General features: G+C 48.7%; 1 protein-coding gene across 1 annotated transcript; it reads right to left on the reverse strand.

Annotated features, from left to right (window-relative positions):
- Positions 1-290: 290 nt before the first annotated feature.
- LOC119108919 (beta-1,3-galactosyltransferase brn-like) lies at positions 291-6,574 on the reverse strand. The gene is made up of 4 exons (XM_037232464.1): positions 6,396-6,574; positions 1,178-1,866; positions 956-1,131; positions 291-522 (listed from the first exon to the last, which is right to left on the reverse strand). The coding sequence occupies exons 2-4, from the start codon at positions 1,793-1,795 to the stop codon at positions 330-332; spliced, it is 987 nt and encodes a 328-aa protein (XP_037088359.1). The 5' UTR covers positions 1,796-1,866; positions 6,396-6,574; the 3' UTR covers positions 291-329.
- Between the last annotated feature and the right edge of the window lie 6,702 nt (positions 6,575-13,276).

The raw sequence follows: 13,276 nt of genomic DNA on the forward strand, positions 1-13,276 counted from the left end.
GGTACGCGTGGAAGGATGGGTGCCATACCCATCATGGACCTGATTAACCCCCCATCAGGGCCGATAGGAAAGCTTCAACCGTATCAGGCCTCGGACGCACGCGGAGAGTGCATCTCGCGCTCTTTGGAACTCATGCGCGGAACGCACCAATGCCAACTGCCACCGAGTTCTTCAGCCTTCACGGCGGCACACACCAGCGCATGCTGCGATATCTTTGGACTAAAACACGCACTCCAGCGCCCACCGTCATGTACCTACGGGGATGGGACGGGAGGCGGGGGGGGGGGGGGGGGGACGACGGAAGCGGTGCGTCGGCGGGCAGGCTTTTCTCAGGCCTGACCCAGCCGGTGCTGCTCCTGCCAGACGGCCAGCAGCCGGTCCGGGTCGTGGAAGCCGTGGGAGGCGACCACGTCCCGGTAGCCATGCGCGTCGTACGGCCGCTCCCAGAAGTGGATGTGCTCCGTATGCACCGGTTCCATGCCGGCCTTTTTGGCCACCAGGCCGATGTAGATGTCGTCGAACCTGCGGACAGCGGGACACCACGCCGACGTCAGCGGGCTTCGGGCGGAAACGTGTTCGCTTACAACAACGTGACGGCTGCGCACGACTTTGCTGCGTCGGTTGTACAAGTCGCCACAAGCTTATGAGCCAGCTTCAGCAGTTAAGCCAGAGACCAGTCAGAGACCAACCAAGCCGTCACACCAACTTCATTTATATCTTGGTCACGTTTACCGTTTTGACACGCGCCAACAACTCATCATTTCGGCTCAAATCACGCCGAGATTTGGCATGGAAAGAGCCCGCTGTGTGGACCGTTTCAAGCTGAACACCTCAAATCATGTATCACGACACACTCGACTATATCTCAATCAACAAACAATCTTGGGATACCCGATTTGGCCAAGCAGCGACACACGCTGGTCTTGTTGGCAGCGGCAGCCCAGCCGCCCCGCACCTGAACATTTTGGTGTAGTAGCTGGTGTACAGGATGCGGCGCAGGGCGGAGCGCGACAACAAGTACGCGCCGGCCGTGCAGTACGGCGGCCACTGGTTGAACGGGTACTCCTCCACCGAGATGTACCACTTGCTGAAGCGCTGCCGCAGGGGCGACGAGTGGAACACGTAGCCAGGCCATCAGCGGCACATCAGGCCGCGACGGCTCGCCGCCAGCGGCCGGGTACGTGCGCGGCGCCGCCACCAGCCGCAGCACGTTCACCACCGACACGTACATGTCGTCGTCCGCGAAGAGCACATGCTCTGCGCCACCGCACTGTTCCACCGCCCAGCGCATGCCGCTCATCGTCTTCAGTGTGTTGTTGAAGTACGAGTCCTCGAAGTGCGCCTGCACCACGTCGCCGAACTCATCGGCCTCGCGTGCGACGGCCGTCTGCAGGCGCGGCTGGCCGGCGCGCGTGCCCAGCAGGAACACGTGGCGCACGTCGGGCCGCTGCGACGCCCAGCTGCGTCGGATGACGCGGCGCTGATCGAAGTGGTCCACGGCCGACTTGACCACCAGCAGCAGACGCAGCGGGTCTTCGCCGGCGCAGCGGTGCCGTGCCTCCGACAGGTAGCGGAACTGGTGCGTGTTCAGCGGCGTCACCGGCGACTGCTGGCCGCCCAGCAGCAGCTCCACGTAGTAGCCGACGTCGCTGTCGAGCGGGTAGGTGAAGCGCGTCTCGTAGTCGAGCTCCCGCATGTGTTGGATTACGCCGAACAGGTCCAGCAGGAGCAGGAGCCCGGCGGCCGCCAGCAGCGCCAGGTACGGCCGGCGCCAGTGGAGCACGCGCGTCGCCATCGTCCGGGCCCGCCCCCTCCGCGGGCGGGCCGTCCACGCCGCAAACGGGACTAACGTCGTGACGGTCGTTCCTGGGCGCGGCACAGTGGATGGATGAAGTCTCTCACAGGCAGTCTTACAGCAATAGCATATCCACAACTGCAGCCTTATATCCATTTGAATCGTTGCATTTTAATTATTCTTTCGCAATCATCAACTAAAACGTTACGCCCTTCAACAGATTTCCACACTGAACAATTATCAGCACCTTGCACCACTTGTGACATTTATCCAAACTCCTCGCCAAACAAAAGCTACGTTCAAATATTTTTCACTATGAAAATAAAAAACTACTCTCGCATCACGGGCAGCCAAAAAACAAAACAAAGCAAAAACAAAACAGCAGGTCCAGAATATACAAAAGGTAGTCTGCAGACCATTACAGGGATGCTGACGACTTGCTTGGGGCAGCCTCGATCCTACCCGAAGCTGAGTAGCGAGCTGTCGCAGCTTGGCCGGTCCGGTTCTGAACCGATTATACCGTAAAATCCAGCTCCTCATTGAACTTGAACATTATTTTGGCCGCACATCATTTAAGTTAATTGTTTTACTTTAAATAGTAACACATAATTTTGTTCTGCACGTACAGGATAAATGAGAGCGAGGCAGCCGGCCGGTGATCGATATGGTCGGACGATAATTATGGCAGTTACCGAAAGGAGACACGAATCTGAATAGAATTCAGAAATCCTGTCTCAGGTTCAATACATGCTTCACTTAACACGCACACCGGTAGCCAGCTGAATGCGACCCGCTCGGATGGGGTGGGGGGTCCATTTGCCCTCCCCAATGATCGCCAAAACTGGGAGAGCTAGGGACATCAAATTCACAAGGCCCGGCAGGTCATTTGTGTCAAGTTTGTGAACTCATTTGAAACAAACTTTGAGCTTCCCAGGTCATATCTCCGGGTCAAATACGGTAAAAAAGGTCAACTTCACTATCGGTGTCCGAAATGCCCTCAGTACCCCATCACGCAACCAGCTTGACCCAGGATACTTGTGATAAACAGGATTAGTGGTGTTCGTATTGGGCCAGTTACCTGATTTTACCTTTATAAGACAAAAATGATCAAAAACCAACAATACTTTTTTGAATTGCATATGAATGTCCAACATCATCCCATACAATAGGCCTTCGAGTAAGGGAGCCGTATGGTTTTGACCTTGATCTGATCTTCACACGTGGCCTCAGATCAATGGCATTAGTCTTAATCCTTATCCCCACTGCCTTATTGTCCTTCCACCCTCACAGAGTTACAGGATCTCGCCTAACACCCTGCTGTTCCACACTGTTGAACGATTACCAGGGAATTCCCTTCACTGACACCCATGGTCTGACTTTGACCTGCTGTAGGTCGTCGTCGTCACTGGGGCTTTAAAAAGCACTCAGCTGCAGAGGCTATATGGCTTCGCCTGTCTCTTACTCTGGCAGGGTAAGAGGCAGGAAGGAAGGGCGGAAGGAGGAAGGAAGGGCGGGCCTGTTGTAGGTGAGCGACCCTACGAGGTATATCAATTGTTATACCAAAGGATCGGTTGTCTTACTGTCTGCAGACTGACAAAAATGGTGCGGATGCGCCTCGATGTTAGGAAGTCATCCTGAAAAACTTCAAGGGGGGGGGCGCAAAGGACCCCACGTCTAAGAGTATACCATCCACTGTCAGGTTGAATGTACCACACCAAAGCAAGCACCACAAAGATGCACCCAAAATGAAGCTTAAAGGGTACCGAACAATCCTGTAAATTTGACAGATATTAGCGCGGTAGTTAGCGCCCCTAATGCACCAAACAGCAGGGGGAGTGTTGGGGGGAATGCTCCACATTTGAAGACATTGAAGCAAACATAAGATATGTATAGAGTTGGAAGAAGTATACAAGTTAGCAAAAGCAAATACTAAACAAAAGACAGCTCTAGACAACACAACTTCTCTACTGAATATCCTCCTCAATACGGCATTGTTCGATTGCGTCATCGTAACCTGCACAACGTTGATTGACAGCTGATTGACGACCGTTATATCTGGAAATCGTGATCACGAGCACCAGATATGAACGACTTGACATTTTATTTTTTGGTTTTAATCGCCGCATGGACGGTGGAGTGGCAGGATTTGAATGACGTTACATGGCGTCGGGGATGCGTGGGAAACCTTGAAATAGTCTACTCGCAAAAACCTGCACATCTTAGCGGGCGTGGAGCTTAGAAAGTAAAATGGTTTAGTTCTAAAGGAAGACAGGACTGTGAACTGCACCGGATGATCTTCAAGATGGCTACTTCAGTTAAAAACCCTGCAAAACCTGGCCGTCTCTCCATTGAACACCCTCTTCAAGGGAGAGACGGCCAGCAACAGCAGCATGCAGCAGCTTGTGCAGCTGATGGTGCGTGGCACCATTCCAGAAATCAGAAACGACCTGCCCTAGCACCTGAGGCTATCAATCAACTCAAGGATGGGCTGCCCACAATAGATGGGGTCCCCATTTACAAGCAGCGAGCAGTCATCTCACCAAAGCTATGCCCAGTTGTGGTGATAACGCTGGACATCGGCCATGGGTGTGTCCAGGAGGTGACCGCCAAAGGGGAGAGCTCTGTTTTCTGACCGGGCATTACTTCAGCCATCGGGGAGGAAGCGTCAAGTGCGGCCCACGCCACGGAATGATGCTGTTGCAGTCGCGTTACACTACACAGCAACACATGCTAGAATGTGTTAAAGCAAGTACTCCACACTTATATGGAGTTGACTACAGCAACACATGCTAGAATGTGTTAAAGCAAGTACTCCACACTTATATGGAGTTGAACTGATACAACCTTTTTGAAAATCATTTGATGCAATTCACGGCTCTGCCCTTTTGAGACTTCAAACCACAGGTGTTGATGCATATTCTCTTGTTAGGGCTCTGGCCCTCCTAGTGTTTGAGTTGAGTTGAGTTGCCCTCCTCCCCCCCCCCCCAATGTTGGCTTGGTCCCCCAATTTTTTAGCTGAAATACTACAAAACACAGGAGTAAAAGATGACCATGACACGAAGACTATCTTCTTTGATCTTTTCACATAGTGGCACCTCCTGCCACTCTCATAACGAATGTGGTGATTGCTCTCAACACAGGATACAAATTATAACAGCTGAGTGGATAAATAATGCAATAAATTTCACATACCTAGTGTCATAAGACACACAATGGTTGTAAGGCCCAAGTAAAAAGCTCTGGAATATGGGGATGACCAAGTTCTTCATGGTTAACCCTGTCTCCCACCCCCACAACCAAAATGAGTGTTGCCTCCCATGATGACTATAGAAGAGAGCCATGGCACCCTAAGGTGGCCTTTAAAAGGGCACCTTCATGTGCTGATCAGAAGAGACACATGCATCCAGTGCCTGCTTCCTGGGTCTAACCCTGTATGACTTCTGTATTGCTTAAATTCAAGACTTATAAATTATACAAATATCACGAACATATATTCAATATTGTGCTTAATCAAATAAGTGGTTTAAATCTGACGAGAAAAAACTGGGGTGGGGTGGGTTGTCAGGCCTTCACGGTTCAGCCCTCCCCCCCCCCCCAATAATCTGCAGAGACTGACACCCCAGGTTCAAACCCTCTCATTTCTGAATTTGGCACATGCAAACTATTTTGCCAAATGTTTTGTACAGCCTAGCTGAAGGTAACCCATAAATGCATGACAATATAATAATAACATAAATGCAAATTTATGTTAATACTGCTACCTCAGTGGCTATATATAGCTCACAGTCAAGATAAATATGATCAAAGATCATCATTTCTTTTGTCTGGTCAACCTGAAGCACGTCAATGGGCACCAATCAACCTTGAAGTGTTTGTGCACACATGCTATGCTTTTGGAGGTGATGGAGGATAAAGAAAGTTGTTGATACTAATAATTTTATGTTGAAAGGTGTGAATATAAAATATGGCTGATAGAAACCAATCCATAAAATGCTGTGCACCTGTTACAGAATCACTTAGGACATGGTAAGAAAACTTTATGATTAAAATGTCATGCAGGCCACTGGAATATGAATAGGCACATCTGGCACCTGGTTAGTGTAGCCATCTACCAGCCAAGGCAGTATCTTCTTCCCAGAAGGACAGATGCTAGGGCAACATGATACCCACCTGTGCTTCTGTTGGCCTACACATATGTATATATATATATATATATATATATATATATATATATATATATATATATATATATGTACATGTATCTGTGCATGTGTGTGTGCGCATGTATCAGCTATGGCCAGGGGTGAATTTCGCTTTCCAGTTGAATAAGGCCCCAGCCCCCCCCCCCTTCAATGTTGCGAGGAAATTTGGTCAAATCTGGGGGAAAATTGCCTTCACCATTTCTACATTCATATGGGTTTAACAACTTTTTCCACCCAACCCTCGCACAACTTAAGCATAAAATCAATAAAATCTGGGACGTCAAAAGACTGGTGCTGTGTGATCGGGACCCGGACGTCGATGCAGCAACGGCAGAGGTTATTTTTTTCTCATAGACCAGCCCAGCCCTGCATAGTTTGCATCCGCTACATCCACTCACCGACATTGAAACTGATACTATAACATCCTCAGTGTGTGACACTGAGTTGAATTCATAAAAAGTGTTTACCGACATTCCTAGCGTGCCTCAACGTCACCACCCGACACTGCTCCCGCGCGGCCCTCCCAAACTAATGTATTGGCTAAATCGATAGCCTTGGCTAAATCTGAAGTGCCCTAGGCGAGATAGCCCTGCCTAGGCGTAAACACAGAATGCTACAGAAATGGCGCGCACGAGGGACCAGCCTTACCCGCTACCATTTCTTCATGGGTTGTGATATGGCTTTTCTAAGTCCTTATTAGTTTTTTTTCTAGAAATTATGCATCGACTAAATCTAGATAACATTTAAAGCATTAATATCTAAACTTACAATCCATATGCCTCCACGACTGGGAACAATAAAGCCTTTACACCCACGCCTTAATTTGGTGGCGACGTTCCGTAGGAAGATAGAACACCTTGCACGCTATTATCCAATGCAACTTTTGCGCGTTTACATCACGCATTCAGCTCGCATCTCTTGGTGGAAGCTATGCTTCTCTCCACTGGCGGAGCCCTAGCGCAGGAGTCCTGCACGATGGTCTCAGTTAACCTACCGACACACACGCGATATGGTCATGGGCCCAAACTTCAACGCGGCGCTGTCGATGTTTCGGGACGGGCTCATTCCCATCCGACGCCGTTCAAATGTAAAATAGCACAAATGTTCCATCTCTCCTGCCACCGTCAGATTAGGTAGATGTTACGCGCGAGTTTTTCTTGAGATTCTTGCTTTTTGTTTGTTTTCGCTTGTCTCCTTTAATTCCTGTGCGGCCTCCCTCTGCTGGCCGTCCGCGTCACTACGGTAAGGGCTCCCCATTTCTTCGCAATATTATCATGATCATCCGACGGATTTCTCACCAACACAAAAACAGTCATCACAAGATTCTCAAAGCCCAAATTTCATAATGGCAACAAGCTCCGTGACCAACTCAATAATGCAGATGAAGTCTCTGCATGGTTCTTGGAGTTACATACTCACACCTAACGTTGTAAAATGCATTATATTCTGGGCACGTTTACAAATAGTTATCAGCGAGACAAAAACTTGCTTTGTCAGAATAACCAGTTTTATAAATGCATTAATACAGTCGGTTAGATTAGCTGTGCATGTAGGAATGATGGGCAGCACTTGACCCCTTTTTGCGTCTTGTATTAATCTTGTCATTGGGGCTTTGCGACGCGGTCAACTGCTCAGACTATGTGACATGGCCTGCCTATCATCCCCGCACGAGGGAAGGCCACTCCAGGCCCACAATCGTCTAGTGACAGTGATTGTACTCACAAATAATCAAACACACTTAAAAAAGATACTTAAGTGTAACACGTCTACCAACAATAATCACATTTGCTTTGATTAATTATGCATGCCATCGGCGGCTACTGCCTGGCGGGCCAACTGTTATGATTTGCACGTAGTTATCACCGAGGCAACGCCCTGTCAGAAACCGCGGAACTTGGGGCGATTGCAAATGGTGGTGAAAACACTGACTCCTGGCAATATGTGGGCTTTCACGCAACAGATGCTTTCATCCTAACATGGGCAGCAAACATCACTGTACTGGAATTCCGCAACCAGCCTCCACACATTCAACCCGTTTCACGTATGCAGTTGTCACCGGTCACATTGAAGGAGTCGCTATACTGTAGTCGCTACAAACAGTCTACAGGATATGTGTAACGATCATGCACCCTCATTTATGAGTAGTACCGTACAGCCATATATCACGTATACACCGGAAGCTGTCCCCAGCAACAAGAGTGCCTGGTGTAAGGCTCATCGTGGTACCACCCTCTATCGTCTCCAATCCCCAACCTCTATCGTCTCTGAATTATGCCGGAGTCCCTCGTCGACCCGCCGGAATTTTTCATCGTTTCACGATAGTTAGCCGCCCGAATCCCTCATCGCCTCTTAATACTTATTTGCTGGAGTCACTCCTCGGCTCGCCGGAATTTCTCACGGGATTTTATGTGCGAATCTCGCCTACCGGAGTCGTTGAAATAATTGTAATAACGGTACTCTCAGAAACCGAATTCACTGCCCGTGCTAGGGTCAGTCACCCGTGGTCATCTTAGCGGACCCATTCTGTGGTCGCAGGCCAATCCATCAACGGAAACAAGCAACCAACTTTTCCGACAGCCCAACGCGCTTTTCCGGCTTACACCTTCTGGGAGTCTCAAGAGAGCAGATGAAAAATGAGTGTCACGTTCTGCAAGTCGCGAATCCATCAGCGGTATCATACACGTGCTACTGCTTGTAACTAATAATTCGATGTAGCTTGTAGAACATTTACAGCCGCCCCAAGCTGTACACAACATGCGTGATATGCAAGATACAGGAATTGACGTCAAAAGCATGGACTTGACTAAGACACGTCCCGCATTGTCGCACACACTTCAAATCGTACATAGCTTTCATTGACATGCTATTTTGTTACAGACTGTTCATTGAATCGCATAGAGTAATACTAATCAGGGCTCGGGACGCCATCTACGCCACACATCAGCGACATATTTGTACATTCGGCATGCTAATTACAACGATACTATGCGTGCATGAAAGGAGAGCACGACAAGCAACGGATCAGAAGTGTTGCGCAAACACGCAATATTAACACTTCCACAGACTCCCTTTTCTTTAATGTACATCAGTACAACGCAAGGTTATAAAACAGACATAGGCCGGGGATCTGAGGGAGCCGCCGAAGGGTCGGGGATTCCTCCGCCGGGCTCACATTTTGTAGAGGTGTGGGCGCCGAGTGTCCAGCCCTCGACGCGCCAGGCCGATGCGGTCTTCCATCGCTGCCGCCCGTCTCAATAATCGTCACTGTTACTGTGCTTTGCTTCGACGGGGTCGGTGCATTTAAAGGACCGCCCCCTATTGATCGTCCTGTCGCGCATGTCCGGAGTGAGCGTCCGGGCCAAACGTGACTTGCAAAAGCCGTACTCGCACATTAAAAAACAGCATGTGGCCCGAGGCGGATACATACACCGCGCCACATAAACATGTTAATCCCCGAAACAAAAATAAAATTTACAAGGTGAAAAATGTCAGAAAGTGCATGAGGCAGTGAGATTGATCTACTGGATGGCTTAACACAACCTAGTTTGAAAAAGACAAGGCTAGTTTACTCTGTCTCACTCGTCGTAATGTTGTGAAAAAGTTTTTTGGTGTCCTGCGACAAAGCCGTCTCGTTCGCTCCTCAGGTTTTGAAAGTTGCAAAGCGCAGGAACCAAGGAATTCATAGTGAATCATAGTTTAATGCGCAATCAATACAGCTTCATAGCAACGTGACCTGGAAAACGCAAACGTAACACTGGGCGGCGTCGCAACGCTGCTTTGCACTTCGCTCCGCGAGCTCACTCTGGAAAAGAGCGTGCAGCCGAGAGGCGCACCTGGTTAGGTTGCGAAGCAATCAATCGGCCGACCGATGGTACAGTGCATAGTCAACCATCATTATCTCTGGTGAACGACTGGAGACTTACATCTGCCATCGTGAGTTATTTTTTAAAACTTTGCGCAGATGTGTGTGCTTCAAATTCTCTTGCACGTTGCACGTGCCACAGAAACATACACTTGTGTATGCGCACACAGAGATGGAGTCTTTGAGCGCGCATTGGTGTCTGAATGGTAATCCTGTGCAGGAGCGGCGCCACGGATTGTGAGTTAGGGGACAGGATTTTCCAGTGAGACTCCTGGACCAAACGGGGGCGTCCTCACAGGAGACCTCCTGGACAGCGTCGTATTCAAGGGGGGGGGGGGGGAGAACAGCCGGGACAAGTGGTCTCTTTAAAAAACTCTGAATAGGATCTTTCACTTATCCAGTAAAATGTCTCACTAAACTAACACGCGCTGGGGTGGGGGCTTGAAATTCACTCCCCAAAGGTTTTTTTCTAGAATGGTTTCCGAACGGCGCGGCGTAGTCGCGCCAAATTTTGCATAGCTGTAGACAATTGAATTTCGGATCCTTTGGTATCAAGAATTTAGACGCACCTTGTGAGGTCTCTGACCTATGGAAAGCTAAAGTTAGGCCATGATTTCAGCGAAATCAATTTCTAGGGACGTTTAATCTGATGCAACAACGGAGTGTTAGACGAGGCCATAAGTCTCTGAGATGCCTTCTTAGGCAGCACAACTATTGAATGAGCGAATTAAGTTGACCTAAGGTCAGGTATAAAGGCCAGACCAAGGTCAAAACCAACCTGTTTCACTATTCTAGGGCCTGCTGTGTGGATAGTTTCTGGTGCTCATTTCGAATTTTTTGATAGCAGCAACCATATTGTGCATCTTCCATAGACTTCTAAAAGGTCAGAATAGGTCAATGACCTAAAGTGACCCAGCCCAACATTACGTGTTTAGAAACATGCTGCCTGACGTGATCTTTGTCGCTTATTCAAATGCAAAACTCAGAGCAGTGTTGTATGATTTTGGTTACCATGACCTTCAAAAGGTCAAACAAGGTCACTGATCTCAAATGAACATGTGACCTTTTGCTTAGAAACAAATATCTAGGTTCTGGGAGCACTTCTGCGACCAACCTGAAATTTGACTTTGACTTACTTGACCCGAATGTCATGACCTAGAAACCTCAAACTTTGGCCTAAGTGAGTTCACGTACAGGTCAACACATTTGGTAAACTTGGTGCCTCTGGCTTTCTTAGTTCTCGATATCTCAGGAGGATCAAATTGACCCCCAACCGAGCGAAGAGTATAACGCCGGCCACCCGGACGCGTGTTTAAACAGGGTCTTCTGTTTCAAAAAAGGATCTCCTAATGCAAAGAGGAGCCTCCTTTTTAGAACAGGATGCTTCCGATTCACGAAAGAGGCCTCCAACTAAGGCCAAGGGGTCTCGTTACCCGAAAACAGGGCATCGTGAGCCACAACCACGACTCTCTGATGACTGAAAAGGACTTGCTGGTCCAGGAATGGGAGCTTTCCGAAATGGAGGGTGCCTCCTAACCCAAAACAAGGGCCTCCATGTTTGTAACAGGGTTCTCCTGATTCCACAAAGGGGTCTCCTTAACACAACATTGGTTCTCCTGATCTAGAGCATAAGCTACCCTGCTCATAAAGATGTCCTCATGGTCCAGAAAACGGGTCTCTGAATGGAGAAAAGGGAAAGGGGTCTTCTGAGCCCAATTGGTTACTCTCTAGCTCAGTTACTGCGGCCTCCTTGGTCAGACTTTTGATAATCTACGTGTAGTTACAGTTCATTTAGTTTTGCAAAGGGACCTACCAAAACCGGGGGACAAAAACACGCTCTTGCTCCTGTCAGCACGCAGGGGAAGGACAACAGCTCCCTCTGGCCCTACGCTCCACTACCTCTGCTTCCTCGTGGCGCAGCCGGGTCTTCAGGGACCCGGGGTGCCAGGTCAACGCAACGCGTTAATCTTCAACTTTCTATAAGGGGCCGTTTGTGGTGAGCAAAAAAGCGGTGTAACTACGTGTGGCCAAAGACAATGTAACAAAAACCATAAAAACCGAGTGTCTCTTGCAAAATCCATGTCACAGAATAATGCTACTTCTTTCAGATGCTCCATATGTTCGAATGTTCGAATAAAGTCATGTTTGTTCTTTTTGTTTTTGTTTGTTTGTCTTTTGAATGTTCCTATGTTTGCATGTTTCGAATGTCCGAACGCCCTGTCCCCGCCCGCCGTCGGTCACTACCATAGTCTAACTGCCCCACCTGCTCCCCCCACAACTGACTGCGAACTGATCGTATAACTGCTTCGCTGCATATTTATATATTATTATCAGGGCATATTAGGGTGTAAAGCGTATCTTGGACACCTGCTACGCTATCTATTTTGGAAGTATTTTCCCTCACACCACACATATTTGCACATATTTTTCACATATTTTATTATTTTCACTCACATTACGCACGGCAGTCAATAAGCTTTCAGGGAGATGCCTGCCTCAGGTGAATTGGCGCTCACCGGCCACTCATTTGCCCCTCATTGAGCGTGGCCAACTCGATCTGTTTTTGTTAGCAGGCAGGGGCGTAGCCAGAGCCTTGCCAAGGCGGGGGAGGGGGGGGGGGGGGCACAGGGTTGACGAGGGCATAGGCTGATGGTACCCCCACCCAAAAAGAGAAGAAATCGATGACTTTTTTAGCTCAGTTGTTAACGAGGGGCACGGTTTTTTCGTTTTATTGTTATGCTTATCTCCTGACCAGAACAGAAAGAGAAACCAGGAACTACCACGCTATCAATTCCGTTTGTACCTGAAAGCCAGTAAACTGCAGGTATTACTTGTTGAACGACTTGCATTGAACAAATCACCGGCGCTCTTCATTTGACAAAAGTTCAGTGCATTCTTTCCCAACAGATATAACTCAGCTTTGTGATATTTTTGTTTCTTAGAGATACTGTGGACCTCTCAACGTAGATTGCAGATAACAGTGTCAAATTTTCATTCACACGGCTAATTCATACTTGTCCTGACATCTTCAACTTTTAGTCGAATTCGGTTGCAGGAAAAAAAAATTGGCGCTCGCAAATTTAGCAGCAACCTGAACGTATAAGAGAGAGAGAGAGAGAGAGAGGAGAGAGAGAGAGAGAGAGAGAGAGAGAGAGAGAGAGAGAGAGAGAGAGAGAGAGAGAGAGAGAGAGAGAGAGAGAGAGAGAGAGAAGAGAGAGAGAGAGAGAGAGAGAGAGAGAGAGAGAGAGAGAGAGAGGAGAGAGAGAGAGAGAGAGAGAAGAGAGAGAGAGAGAGAGAGAGAGAGAGAGAGAGAGAGAGAGAGAGAGAGAGAGAGAGAGAGAGAGAGAGAGAGAGAGAGAGAGAGAGAGAGAGAGAGAGAGAGAGAGAGAGAGAGAGAGCGAGAGAGAGAGAGAGAGA

This window comes from Pollicipes pollicipes, unplaced genomic scaffold, assembly GCF_011947565.3.
Source record: "Pollicipes pollicipes isolate AB1234 unplaced genomic scaffold, Ppol_2.1 Scaffold_705;HRSCAF=810_pilon_pilon_pilon, whole genome shotgun sequence".
Lineage (NCBI taxonomy): Eukaryota > Metazoa > Arthropoda > Thecostraca > Pollicipedomorpha > Pollicipedidae > Pollicipes > Pollicipes pollicipes.

Excerpts from the sequence above, each read along its gene's own strand:
- LOC119108919 (XM_037232464.1), bottom strand. The coding sequence starts at position 1,795 with ATGGCGACGCGCGTGCTCCACTGGCGCCGGCCGTACCTGGCGCTGCTG. Across the intron at positions 1,132-1,177 it reads TGGCGGCGCCGCGCACGTAC|CCTGGCTACGTGTTCCACTC; the intron begins CCGGCCGCTGGC and ends TGCCGCTGATGG. Across the intron at positions 523-955 it reads TACTACACCAAAATGTTCAG|GTTCGACGACATCTACATCG; the intron begins GTGCGGGGCGGC and ends CGCTGTCCGCAG.